Here is a 15,020-nt window from a genome sequence, read left to right on the forward strand (position 1 = left end):
TTCTCAATGCTGCTTATATTTAATTAACATATTCCTGTGCTCTCAAATCCTTTCCATTAACATTCCTCCCGTTGTCTTTTCCAAGCTATCCCCGTCATACATCCTTTTATTTACTCTTACCAATTTTTGCCTCTCCCACTGCATATTCTGCTGATTAAATATATCACAACAACCCAGATACCCTCACTCAATACTGCCTTCATGGATTTTGACATATTCCACAAAGGTTTTGTGGATGCTCTGCTATCATTTTAAACACAGTTTTCTGGTTTCTGTTTCCCACTGATGCATTAACATGTATTCTGTTTTGGTATCTTTGTACCCGCCATTCTTATTTCATCCCTATTCTCCTAAAATTTCTCTTTTCTCCTAAACACTGCCAGAATCTCACATGCTGGATTTCATTTCCTTCTGCAGCTAAACCTAATATTCTCTACTTTCCTTCTTCATATATTTGCTCTTCTGTTCTCTGAGATATTATCTCCATCTCTTTCAATCTCTGTGATTTATGTAAGCTATGAACTCAGTTTGTTTCTTTATCTTCTCCCTCTTCTTACTTCACCTGAATTTGTTCCTCCCCTCAAACTATGTTTCTTGACATGCATTTCTCTTTTTTCATGCCTTCATCCTTGTTATCTTTTCTACCTGATAACAACACTGAAAGGTTACAGGAGACAGGAAAACACCTTCTTGCACCTTCTTGTTCTCTTTTACTGTGATTCCTACTAAGTGTTAAGCCAAAGCATGAAAAACATTGCTCAATCAACTTTACTTTAAGACAGAACATATCTAGAGCAAGTATTTCTGAAAAGACCATATTCAAATACTACTATGATCAAACTTGCCCTTTTCCTTCTGCTACAAGAACACTATTGAATAAGTAGGTCAGAGCGATCACTTGCTTTATCAAGATCTGGTTCTTCCAGTGCTAGTGCAAGCTCATTGTTGTCCATTACAGAGGCTGCTGCAACATCTAGTGGTGTCGAACCTCTCATTGAAGGAAATGCTGCAGAAGAACGTTAATATAGATAAATTTAAGAAAAGAAACTCAGTTTGCAGTAACCACAGTTATGCAGCAGAGGGCAGTAATCACACTGGAATCTAAACATATTAATAGCATGTTGTATGTACAGCTAGCTGTTCTTCAACCAAGAACATGCTTAGTTTTCAAATAGTGTTACAATAAATGCTGAAATCCTTTCCTGTCTTGACATCCACATCCACAAACAATCAGAACTACGTTATTTTTAAATGCAGATTAAGAAATGATTATGAAATGATTAAGAAATGATTATTAACAACATGGAAAACTATAAGCAATTTTATACAACAGTTTCTTTAGCTGAATAACATTTCAGCTCTGTAATTCTCAGAAGCTGCATAACCCTATCATTTCATTATTTTATAATATATCCTATATTCAGGTAAAAGAGTCACTTTCAAACTGCAGTGTTGCCTGTTTTATTTCATTGATTCTTGTTCCATTTTTGGTGTTCAATATGGATAAATATGGTCAGAGAAATAATAGCTATGAATAGCCAAAACATTGTAAAAATCACATGCTGACTTGTCTTACTACAGCTAGCTAATATAACCATCTACATAGCCAAGAGAATTTTTCTTGGGCTAGTACATACACATCAAAAATCAAACACCCAATCAAATATCCATTCCAAATTATAAATACGAAATTCATATTAGTGGAATAAATTTTAGAGAAGGGAAACAACTACAGCAAAAAAAAAGAAATTAATATTCATTGCCCAGATGAAATAGATCAGCATCAAAGATCGTTAATTTCATCTTAGATTTCCAATGACAGTTATACCAAGCGTAACAAATGTAGATTTGGTCCTAAATTTTTCTATGTCAAGACTGCTCAGATGAAAGGAAAACAGAGAAGAAGGTGAAAAAAGCAAGACTTCATCACACACTTTGGATTGCTATACAAATTACACAGTTATTCCTTTTCTTGATTTTAACTATTAAGCTATATGACATACCCAACCCAACGCTGCTGTTTTCCAGTAAGTAACTGAGGTGCTCAAACATGGCTTTTTGGTTTTGACGACTAATTCGACAGAAGTAGCACAGGAATCGACAACAGCTTGCCACCATCTTAGGAAAAGCGATCTGCTGAAAAGAATGTTGACAAAGCAGTGAAAAATGTTAATTACCAATCTGTTCTAATTTTTCTTCCCACATCCCTAACAAGGAAAGCATAGCAAAGTAACCAAGGTGATAAGCAAATGGCAGTTGCTTTAGTTTTAATTTAAGAAAGGATCTGCATTTCTTTTTAACCTTTGTATTCATTAGGCCCTTGGGTTTAAAATGTTGGAAAATCATTTTGCAGGGAACTATAGAGAACATATAAGAAAGAAAAACTGAGACTCATTTTTCTCAACTCTCTCAAAAGCAATCTGCAGACTTGCAAACACGGCTAAAATGTGTTTTATATATACATTTTTATATACATACAAAAATGGTTAAAGCAACAAGCTCAGTCACCAAAATACTAGATCATAGCAGAATAAAATATTTGAAAATCTTCTTTTTATCCTCCCATACTCATTACAGTAAGAATACACAGTCCCTATGAAAAAGATTTGTACAAGTCTTCTACATTGCTCAATGAATAGGCCTTGATAATACACGTTAATATTTTATCTATAATGTACAGTGCTTTTCTGGTGTTTTTTTAAGGTTTTCCTACCAGAGCTATTAAAATTACCAATATATACTAGATATACCAATATACCAATATATACTAGCGTCAAGCTCAGCTGCAGATTTGCATCCTAAAGATATTCACAAAATCAGGGAGAAAATTTTTTAAATAATCTGACCAGCATCCTTTGGGCAAAAACATTTTTTCTTTCTTTCTTTGTCTCTATCATCTAACCATGTAATCTACAATATTATACAGAATATTTTATATTCTCTAATATCCGTAATGATAGCTAAATGGAATATTGTGTTTTCTTCCTATGATGTCATGTTTTCTTCACTTCATGCTTTGCAACTATAAATAACAGTATTTATATTTCTTTACACAATGCATAATGTGTACTGCCTCTCTTACAACACAATTCTAAGTAAATCCTTTTTACTTGAGACAACAGGTTTCTGGGGAAAAATGATAACATAATTAAAAGCTGTATCATATGAGTTATCTATTCAGATAATTTTTGTGGAGTTGATTTGATTAACTGTAGTTTTATTTTTACACAGGTCTTTTTGATAATATATGTCCCATTGTCTATTTCACTCATGAAGGTACTATTATGTGCAAGAAGCATTTATATTTTTAAACATAAGATATATGAAAATTAATGAAAATTATTTATTCCCTCATGAAGACATTCAACAATGCTTCTATGTCCATAATTTACAGGGATACAAAGCGTGTGACAACTTAATTTAGAGAATTACAGTAAGCAGAACGAATGTAAAAAAATTATTTTAGAAATTGCTTATAATTGAAGGTCATCTGAACAAAAACATAGTATAAAAGTTTCCTAATATGAAAGAAAAGATTTTCAAGTAATTCTGAGAGTCAAAAAGAGCATTGCTTGAAACTGAATGAAGAACCAACAACAGAAACCAATGTTATGGCTCCAAAATTCTGAGAACAAAAGCACAATCTTTAATAATAACTATTTTAGGCTTCTATCCACTAAAACTTAACTGTGATGTAAAATGGAAAGTTTGCTTGAGTATTTTCACCAACCAAGTACCTTTCTGGGGGTTTGTAAGCAGATACTATCTAAAGTAAATATTAAAGTATTTCTAAGTTACCAAGAAACCTTCAGCTACATCATATTCCACAGATTTCAGATATTTCTGACTCATTTATTAATAGCACAGTTGGGAGGAAGCCTGGCATGAGTTTCCTTCTGTTTGAACAGACAAATTTTTTACCTTCTGACTGTTCCTCTAGAGAAGCAGTGAACTGTAACACTCTCATTATGCATCTCAATACAGCCTCATAATAAAACCATTTAATCCAGGAAACTAGAAACATGACTTAAAGCATCTGCTGTTGCAACTTCAGAAAATGCCCAGTTCCTAAACCAGAGATGACATTGCATAGCGTCTCATTCCTTGTGACTGTCATCTACAAGACGGGTCATAAAGAGGATCCGGGGAACTACAGTTCTGTTAGCCTAACCTCAGTACCAGGAAAGATTATGGAGCAGATAATCTTGAGGATGATCACACTGCACGTGCAGGACTGAGGAATCAGGCCTAGCTGGCATGGGTTCATGAAAGGAAGGTCCTGCTTGACCAATTTGATCTCTTGCTATGGCTGAGCGACCCACGTGGTGGATGAGGGAAAGGTTGTTAACATAGTCTACCTAGACTTCAGCAAAGCCTTTGACAGTCTGCCACGATACTCTGGAGAAGCTGGTAGCCCATATCTTAGGAATATACACTCCTCACTAGGTAAAGAGCTGGCTGGATAGCAGGGCCCAGAGAGTGGTGGTAAATGGAGTCACATTCAGCTGGTGACCGGTCACAACTGTTATTCCCCAGGGGGCCTGTCCTGTTCAGCATCTTTATTGAAGACCAGGATGAGGGCATTGAATGCACCCTCAGTAGGTCTGCAGAGGACACCAAGTTGAGAGCAAGTATCAATCTGCCTGAGAAGATGGTAGGAAGGCTCTTCAGAAGGATCTGGATAGCTGGACTGAGGCCAGTGGAATGAAGTTCAACAAGACCAAGTGCTAGGTCCTGCACTGTGGCCACAACAACCCCAGGAATGCTATTGGCTTAGGGCAGAGTGACTGGAAGAGCATGGAGAGGAAATGGACCTGGGATTATTAGTCAGTGCTCAACTGATGAGATAGCAGTGTGCCAAGGTGGCCAAGACGACCAATGGCATCTTGGCTTGTATCAGAAATAGTGATGCCAGCAGAAGTGGGGAAGTGATCATCCCTCTGTACAGCAGTGGTGAGGCTGCGCCTTGAGTACTGTGCTCAGTTTAGGGCCCCTCACTTGCAAGAAAGACATTGAGGCCCTGCGGAGTGTTCAGAGAAGGGCAACCAAGCTGGTGCTTAACAATCACCAGCTTAGGGAGCTGGGATTGTTCAGTCCCGAGGAGACTCCAGGGGTGATGCTATTGCTCTCTACAACTACCTGAAGGGAGATTGTGGTGAGATGGGACTCAGCCTCTTCTTTCATTTAACTAGCAATAGGAACTAGAGGGAATGGCCGCAAGTGGTACCAGGGGAGATTTAGGTTGGACATTAGGAAACATGTCACTGAGAGAATGGTCAAGTGTTGGAACAAGTTTCCTAGGCAACCCGTGGAGTCACTGATCCTGGTGGTGTTCAAGAAACACTTAGATGTTGTACTGAAGGACATGGTTTAGAAGGAAATATTGGTGGTAGGTGGATTGGTTGGAATGGTTGATCTTAGAGATTAGTGATTTTATGATTCTATGATTTCTTCTCTTGAAATGTAACTTCTGACAGGGATATATGTCCACAAAGCTAGGAATAGCAAGCAGAAGGGAAAATACTAACAATCTAAGTTATGAGGAACTAAGTCACTAAGTTGTGAGGAACTTTGCTGAGAGCAGGAAGAGCAACATTCTAACGTCTGATGCCACAAACTCTTCTTGAACCGTACATAAGCAAGTCACTGGATTAAAGCCATGAAAATTTCAAATGAATTTATTAAACCGAAGCTGACTGTACTGTCTCTGTCCTTACTCTTTTTTGTTCAAAAGGATACCTTTCCTTGGAGAATAGAAGATCCCCAGCACACACAAACATGTACCTTTTCCAAAATACAGCCTGGTGGTTAGACTATAAGTGAACGAACTTTTATGTGAGACTTCTGTACAAGCTCAGAAGTCAAGCATTCCAGCAGATCAACTGACAGCAATCATTTTACAAAGCAGTACTCTCACTGCTTTGATTACAGTTCCTATGAAGGATACTTCGCATCTGGACCTCAGAAACAATGCTTCTCCTGTAAAATTCCCTGCTTAGCTGTTCGTTGTATGAAATCTCATTGCAGTATCCTTCTGTGCTAATCATGTGCAAACCCCTCTCGTAATAACCTTTTCCCTATTATTTCATACCAAAACTGCTCTCAGTCTTCATTAAAAAAAAAAAAAAAAAAAAAAAAAAAAGTGTTGATTTTCTGGAAGTTTCCAAACTTTGTGAGGAAATTATGTACCTTGAGATTGAAATAGATCAAATTCTTAACACAGTCAATTTCTTAACCATATTTCTTGATAAGATTCCTCTTCCAATGAAGATTCCAGATCAGTGGGCAATCTTTTTGGATTCCCCACACACTTCATAGAGACAGGTACACAAAATAGGATATTCTGGATGGCCAGAAATGTTAAAAACTGTGACCAAGTTACCAACTAATTTTTTTTAGATCTGCATTGCTCACAAAAACATCACAGTAAATTCTGTTATGTATTTAAGTAGATTTGCGTTATAAAATTCTTTACAACAACATTCTTACATAGAACTAGAAGGCACTGCAGTGTGTAGTTTTGGTGGGTATTTTTTGTCACTTCTGACTTCATGTACAAACATTACAGCAAAAAAGGTTGTGATATCTATGAATTACACTATTAATCAGACAATAACTAATTGTAGCTTGCCTGGCGTGGAAAAAAAACAAAACAAAACAAAACACAAAAAAAAGCACTGGGAACAGAGGATAATCCTCTTATTGGAAGGGGGGCGTTAATATTAAAAATCAGGCATAAATGAGAATAAAAAAGATAAACCCACTTCACTTCTAACTTTCCTCAGGTAGCTGAAGGAACACAGTCATGCTACTGTACCTTTAAACAAACATACAGACATTCAAACATAACGCTAAGTACAACTTTGCAAATTATAGTTCAGTTCCAAGAAATTGAAATTGAGCATTCAAAACAAAGTTGGTGTAAGTTAACTAAGTATGCGGTTTACTGTTAACAACACTTTGTCTAAGATGAAGACATTTTCCTGGTAGACCTAGACCTCCCATGTATGAATCTAACCTGTATATTTAATTTAAAATAACAACAAAACCTTTTAAAGTACTATTAAATAAAATGCCTATAACATTTTACTTAAGAAAATAATAATAATAATTCCTAGAACACTGGTGATGTATTTTAAGAACTTCTCAATTCTTTATGTTAATTAAGAATTGTTAAAACTAGACAAGCAGTATCAGGCACATAAAAGAGATCTATTTATCTTTGGATGCGTCCTCTTTAACATCCTTTTATACCTTTACAGAGGTTAAAGATGCAAAACTAACAATATAATTACAGTGAAATTACCTGAGATCTATCTCCTCCAAGCACATTCACCATCACATCCATAACAGTCTCGTGCATGCCCAAGACTCTCATTAAGTTAGGATGCTGATAAAAAACCTTGTTGTTCATTATATCTCTAAAGTGGGAGAAAAGGCAACATCATTAAGAAATACTATTTTCATTTATTAGAGATTTTAGAAATATGCATTCATAGCAGTAATGGCTTTTTAAATTCTCAGATTTCAGTATAAACCAAAAATAGTCTGAAAAATAGTTAACATTAAACTATGCTGTCATTCCTCTTTCACAAATTCTATATAATAACAATCTAAACTTTTTTATTATTTGAAAATGGCACTTGTTTCCTCTTTTCCTCTCCATCTTTAAATTCCTCTTACCGCCTGTTCTGTTTAAAGAAAAAATATATTGTTATGATCTAAGTGGAAAAGAATATATTCTGTTATGCTGTAAGTAGAGAATGGGGATCAATAAATCCAAATCTAATCTTGCCTCTGCAGAAGCACTGCTTAATTCATTTTCTCAGATCACAAAGCAGAAGATACTAAAGAGACTTATTTTTCAAGGATATCAGTTACACATCTTTCATCAACATTTCCAAAATTAAGACTGAGGGAAGAAGTAAAATGAAATAAGAGATCTCCTAAATAGGAATATTTTAACAACTGCATTCTGCCCACTCTCCTGTAACATATTCTGGAATTCTCTATTTTTGTTCAATAATCCAGAACACTATTTATGTGTTTTCATGGGAATACAAAATGCAAAGAATAAAAAATCATGCCTATTTTAAATGAACACAGATAACTGGTAAAGGAAACAGAATTATATTACCTCTGGGAAGGGGGCTACAGACACGGCCAGTTTAGATGAAAGTTATCCTCAATCCCATTAGAAATCTCAGTAATTTTACAAACTCAGCAACAGGGACAAATTAAGTAATGATGTCACATACTAATTAATAAGGTGTTTCCAAGAATTGCCCAATTCAACTGAAGAGACTATTGTTTTCAATTTTTACAAAAAAGAACCCTGCAATTTCTACAGCAAAATAGTAAGAGCAATGCCAGTTCCTTACAACTGTTATAAAGGAGATAAACTGTTCAATGTTCCTGATGAAAGACAAAGAAGTGTAGTTCTTAGATAATCTTACAACGTTTTCTTTGTAAATACTCTGTTTTAATTTTAGGCAATTCATTTTCTGTGAATTTATTTATTTATTTACTTCCAACATTGAGTGTTCCAATCTTCACATAAGAGCAGTAATAGGCATACACAAAACTACTTACTTCAGAAGAATGGTTTCATAACAAGAATGGAGAAAAACATTTTCATACCACAGCAGGGATTACATAAAGGTAAAGTCTTACTATTCTGAAGTTATGAAAGATAAAATAAGTAGTCTTTTGCATTCAAATACTTTGACTTACAATTGATACAATTCTAACCAGCTTGAAATATTTCAGATCACAATGCTTTGCTGCTTCTGCCTAGCTGCTTGTAAAAACTCACCACTTATGAGGATAGCAACAAGTCTATTCACTTATACATGAAAAAATAATGTGAGCTTTAATTTAGTATGGTATTGACACCAATGAAGACATAAGTCACCTGTTTACTCTAGATCTGCTAAAACATGTTTGTCTATCAAACATCAACAAAAAAATACTCACTGGGCTTCACTGTTGCAAAAACAGTCCAGTTTTTTAGGTGAGCAGATACTTTGGTTCATAGAAAAAAAAAGCCATACTAAAAAATTCTGATACACATCAGTATTTCAATACAGCAACAATTTTCATCCAGGATCTAAAGTGGATGGATTTACCAGTATAATAGAAAGCATTATTCAAAAATAAAATGATGTTAATTGCATACCCTAATCCATTAATCATTAGCAGTTCCTCTTCTTTTCCCATTCTTACACTGAGAAGCGAGCGAATCTGGCCCAGTGCAGCAAGCAGATTAATGGTATCCTTCACAGAAGCATCACTAATAGTGTATGCTTTCCTCAGAGCTTGAAGTAGCTCACCAATGCTATCATATTGCCTACGCAGGAGAGTGTACATAATTCGAACCAATTCTGGATCTTGAATCTGATCTTCCTGGGACCAGCGCACCATAGTCTGAGATATGAGTTCCTTCAGTGTAGCTGAAATAATAAAATACAAAAAATATTACCAGCTATTACAAACACAAAAATTCAAAAACATACATTGCAGTAAAGTATCAGCTAACAATAGACAATAAGAAAGTTATAGGAAAGCAAAAGGATATTAGCAGAACAGAATTTTCAACAGGAAAAATAACATTGGCTCTTTCATGGTAAGTCTGATGCTTCTGAGAGATGGAAAATAAGAAACTTAAACACAGTGTCCAAGTTAACACATCACTGTTAACAATGAAAAGTTCTTGGCTTATCTTGACCCTAGACATCATCCTGGTAAGTGCTAAATTTTTTTTTTTTTTTTTTAATTTCATTTATGTATTAATATTTATAAAACAGTTTTAATTGCAGAGCTTTTTCTATTGCAAACTTTCTCATTAGGAATGACTCTTACATTCTTTTACAGTGGCAAAGAAACATATTTTTGATGAACATCAGTCTAGGTTCGGAATACAAAGACTGATCAAGAAATTTTCAGTAAAGAATTCATTGTCTGACAAGTGTGCTTCCAGCTATCCTAGAAATATTCATTAAAGTGGGCTCAGCCAGATAATTAACTCTGCCGGAAGAATACGTCTGTTCTAAGTTTACAGAACTGACAGAAAAAAAAGAGAATGAGACAGCCTCCTCCCCCTCCACCCCTCCCAGGGCCAAGATAAGATGCCTTATGAAGCTTTTGGGATTCATGCATCTAATGAATGTTTAGCTATTTTGTTGCTCAAACAAGGGATCTCCACTGTCTTCAAAATATGACAACCTACCTGGAAACATCTCAGAATTGTATGATGATGCATATGCACTAACAGGAGATGCAAACTGACTTAAGAGAGGGAATTTTAACTGTATTTCCCAACTATTTTGAGAAAGTCACTATCACTTCAGAATGTATTTTCTAAAAATTTGTACTGTTTTGAAGCACACAACCCATATTGTTTGGAGCAGTTCTATGTTGGATACATTTCCTATAGAATGGCAGTGAATACAATCTTTCTAAGCCCTGAGTTTAAGAACTTTACCTGAAAACTAAAAGCACGTTCCCATCCTTATAAAAAGTATGCATTGTTTATGCTAAGTGGAAGAGGATATCTTTACAATCACTATTTTTTCTCTCTTACAATTTACACAATGATGTATTAATAGAAAACAATCATTAGTTCCCTGATTTTGTTACAAAAACAGGCTGTAACTCCGTGGGAGACGGATTCTAGTAAGGCAGCTCTATTCGTAAGGGCAGTTTGTGAATAAAAATAAAACAAGCATTTTTTGAAAGCACTACCTTTCTTCAATCAAGACAGTTTCTTCTTTCAGTACTATGGCATATTCTCCTAATTATTGCACCAAAATCTACCCCCATAGAATAACTAATGCCCTCCAAGAACTTTGCAATGTAACTTTGAATGTTACTCATTTCAGGTGACATAATAAGTGTAACAATGATTATAAGGAAAAACAATGAAAGCAAGAAATATTTTATTGAAAATAATGTAGCATATGGGAAAAGGAAAATTTATTTGTAGAAAAAAGTTCCTTCCACATGCCTTGATTAAGAATATTCATACCCTATGCCCATACATGACCAGACGGTCAAGTACAGAGAATTTCAGCCTTAGCAATACATACACACAACTCACAGCATTTCTCCATTTATGCATGAAAGTATTGGGGTACTTCATATTATTATTTCTTTTCACTTTCTGAATTCCAAATTTCCTGGCGTGGATAGAGGAAGGAGGGATAGAGGGAGAGAGATGACGGAAGTTCACATGTGGATTACATAATTCAGTTTTCAGTTACTTCATTATAGTTTTCCATCATCCTTTGAGTGTCTTCAATATGCATATGAATGCCCATATGTACACTAATGTTATGCATTATTTTAAGGAGGACTTTCAACCCGAAGAGATTATCTGAAATATCTAGAAATACTGAAGTATCTACAAAAACAGCTTCTGTAGTATCACTTGTCCAATTTGCATTTTTTACTATTCAAGGCCCCAGTATGTATTAAATACATAACCTGTTATTTCAGAAAGCAAACACCACATTTCCATGGACTTTAAAGACTGAACAGGCAGATCATGTAACAGATTTTCTGAGTTACAGAACAGCTTTATTGTCAAATCTTGCACAACTCTTTATGGAATAATTGTCTGAAATGAAATTAATGGTCCAGAGTACGTACAAAGATCTGCTGACAAATTGCAAGTAAAGAAGCAACTTCTGGCATTGTTAATTGAAAGACCAACCTCAAGTCACTCGCATAGTTCTGCACATGATATTTGCTGGATATTATAGAAACTTAGAGCTGGTAAAAAAAAAAAAGAACAACTTAATTGAAAAAGGCAAGGAGCAAGCTCAGCAAAAATTTGCATTCTAATGAAGGAACTCATTACTCACGATATGTAGTCACTGCTAAGGAAAACACTGGGAACAAGTAAATATATGAGAAGAAAACCAAAAGTAGACATAGAGATTCATACCATGTATAAAATTCAGAGGCAAAGTATAGAAGTGAAAAATCAAATGACCTGCTCAAAGTAGCTCAGAAAAACACTTAAACAGTTGAGAGGAACAGAGTCTCCAACTTAGGAGACATCCATACTGATGATATCTAGACAGAATTTTGCCTAGGTCCTCAACTTTAGAAACACACATACAAGGGCTGCTCTGAAAGTAATGCCTCCTATTTTATTGTTTTGGCCCATTATGCAAATGGACGTTGGTGGTGTAGCAGGAGAGGTTGAACATTCCCACCAATATTCCATCACATTTTGTTGCTGTGCATCAGATGACAGTGGATAGTCAGTCTGACTAAGTGGCATCTGACATGGAAGTGCATATCAAACAAAGGTATATTGTTCAATTCCTCCAACTTCAATCTTGCAATCTTATTCTAACAGTTGTCTCAGTGCTACCTTAATTATACGTCTTAAGGTAGTACAATCTGGTATAGCTTTATCTTCTTTACAGAAGGCTACAAATTCTATGCTACCTATTTTTTGAGACTGCATAGAAGAAATACCTATTCCGTATCAATTGGTCAGAACTCAAAACAGAAACAAGACCTTGCATGTTAAAAGCTAGCCCTTTGAAAAACAAAATAGCAACAGGAAAAGAATCTTGTCACACATATCTTGGCACTGAGTAGTAGACAGCTTCTTATGGAGGAACAGAAATTTGAAACAGAATTAGGCTGTAAAGAAGGAAGGTTTTGGATTTCAAAAAAAACCCCACAAACCTGTAAATGGAAACGTCAAATTCAGAATTCTTGAGTCAAGTTCACTGTGCCCCCTTTCTTTATTATAATATGCAGATTTTCATTTTCAAACAAACAAACAAAAAAGAACAAAAAAACCCAAAAACATAACACTTCCAACACTTGCATCACAGAAGTATGTATACAGAAATAAAACTTACTAGGTGATTTATCTTCTTCTTCCCTGGGCTCTATTTTTTCCGGTTTTGGTGGACCTTTGATTTTGTATATTAATGAACGAAGCTTGCCAGTCAAGGAGGAATCTTCCTCTTCCTCTTCCTCCTCTTCTAGTGGAATACCTTAGCAGATAATAAAAATAATAAGAAAAAATTCTTAACATTTGAAGATGAACACTTTTAATATTTCAAAAATACAAAGTATCCACTGGGCAATTCTTTAACCAGCAAGTTTCATATAGGAAAAAAAAAAGTGTTAAGGCCAGCAACTTTAAGATGTTGACTGCAGCACCACCTCTCAGAAATAAATTACATTTATTTCAGTACACACATTTCTTACATCCAGATTTATATTTTTTAAAGAGGTGGTATCTTTTTGACTACTGTGTTATGTCAATTAGTTTTGACTCAGATTCATGTTTGAGTAAATATGTGACTCATTATTTCATAATGTATAATGTAAGCTAAAGCAACATATGACTATATCCCACAATACAGTACAACTTTAGAGATATTTAGCAGCCATAAATAAACTTATTAGCTGACATTAAAACTGTTAAAGATGTTTGGAAATGTCGTACTAGCAATACAAAATATATATATATATATACAATAAAATGTATTTGAAGGGATATCGTTTTTCAGGTAGTTCACTACAGTTAACTTCACTGCTTCAAAACCAAAGTATTTTCAAACCTTTCACACCTCTTAGTGATGATCAGGTACCACATGTCACAGTCACAAGCACAGAACACCTAAGCATGTTTTCTTCAGACCAGAGCTAACTGAGCAGTGATGAAATTTAAGTTTTTGCTGTTTGGCTGTTGGTCAAAGTGAATGTGATTCTTAGTACTGAGAAAATGAAAAGACTTTCATATAGAACATTAGAATCATAGAATCACAAGGTTGGAAACAACCTGTAAGATCATCTAGTCCAACCGTCTCATCACCATTGCCACCACAAGCACTAACCCATATCTCACAGCTCCTCATCCAGGTGCCTCTTGAACACTGCCAGGGACAGCAAATCCACCACCTCCTTGGGCAGCCATTCCAGTGCCTGACCACTCTCTGAGAGAAAAAGTTCTTCCTTATGTCCAACCTAAACCTCCTCTGGTACAACTTGCGGCCATTTCCCTGGGTCCTGTTCGTTGCCTGGGAGAAGAGGCCAAACCCCTCTTCACCAAAGCCTCCCTTCAGGAAGTTGTAGAGTGCAGTGAGGTCTCCCCTGAGCCTCCTCTTCTGCAGACTGAACAATCCCAGCTCCCTCAGCCACTCCTCATAAGATTTGTGCTCCAGACCCCTCACCAGTTTCATTGCCCTTCTCTGGACACGCTCCAGGACCTCAACATCTTTCCTAAATAAAATGGTAGGCACCTGAGAAGGGGGGAAAAAAACTGCAGAGACTGTAATTGATAATACAAAAAGAAACTAAAAAAGAAACTAACAACTGAAATGTAGTATTTGGTTGGAGAAAGTATGCAAGTGACAGCTAACAAGGAGAGAATTGAACTAAATGACTAAGTGACTAGAAAGAAAAAAACCAGAGGCAGTCACAGAGAATGAATGAATTAGAAACTGAAATCTGAGACTACATAAGGGATTTGAGGAATGAGAAAAATGTGAATGGTTTGGCAAAATGAAAACTAAGAATGACGGAAAGATACAGGAAGGAAGAAATAAGTAGAGGAAGTAAGGAGACAGAAGAGAAAGAAGACAAGGGCATTAATAAGAAATTATCTGGTACTGAAAAACATAACCTAAGGCTTGGAAGCAAAGGAAACTGACTGGACAACTCTTGAAAAACTGAAACAGATAGACAAGAAGAAACACACTGGGATGATTCATAGATTCATAGAATGGCCTGGGTTGAAAAGGACCTCAAAGATCATTTAGTTTCAATCCTCCCTGCCACAGGCAGGGTTGCCAACCACCAGACCAGGATGCCCAGGGCCAGAGCCACATCCAGCCTGGCCTTGAATGCCTCTAGGGGGGCATCCATAAGCTCCTTGGGCTACCTGTTCTGGTGCATCATCACCCTCTGGGTGAAAATTTTCCTTTAAACATCTAATCTAAATCTCATGTCTTAGTTTAAAACCATTCCCCTTTGTCCTGTCACTA

At 35.8% G+C, this 15,020-nt stretch overlaps 1 protein-coding gene across 8 annotated transcripts in view; it reads right to left on the bottom strand.

The window, feature by feature from the left end:
* Window positions 1–15,020, bottom strand: part of RYR3 (ryanodine receptor 3) — a 195,176-nt gene that overhangs the window by 81,043 nt on the left and 99,113 nt on the right. For all 8 annotated transcript variants that reach the window (XM_052695427.1, XM_052695433.1, XM_052695432.1 and 5 more), the window contains exons 38-42: window positions 12,885–13,022; window positions 9,179–9,452; window positions 7,307–7,421; window positions 2,004–2,133; window positions 903–1,006 (exon numbers count right to left, since the gene is read on the bottom strand). In XM_052695427.1, coding sequence (XP_052551387.1) covers window positions 903–1,006; window positions 2,004–2,133; window positions 7,307–7,421; window positions 9,179–9,452; window positions 12,885–13,022 — 761 coding nt within the window. The remainder of the gene's footprint in view (window positions 1–902; window positions 1,007–2,003; window positions 2,134–7,306; window positions 7,422–9,178; window positions 9,453–12,884; window positions 13,023–15,020) is intronic.

This window comes from Tympanuchus pallidicinctus, unplaced genomic scaffold (genome assembly GCF_026119805.1).
Source record: "Tympanuchus pallidicinctus isolate F22 unplaced genomic scaffold, pur_lepc_1.0 scaffold3, whole genome shotgun sequence".
Lineage (NCBI taxonomy): Eukaryota > Metazoa > Chordata > Aves > Galliformes > Phasianidae > Tympanuchus > Tympanuchus pallidicinctus.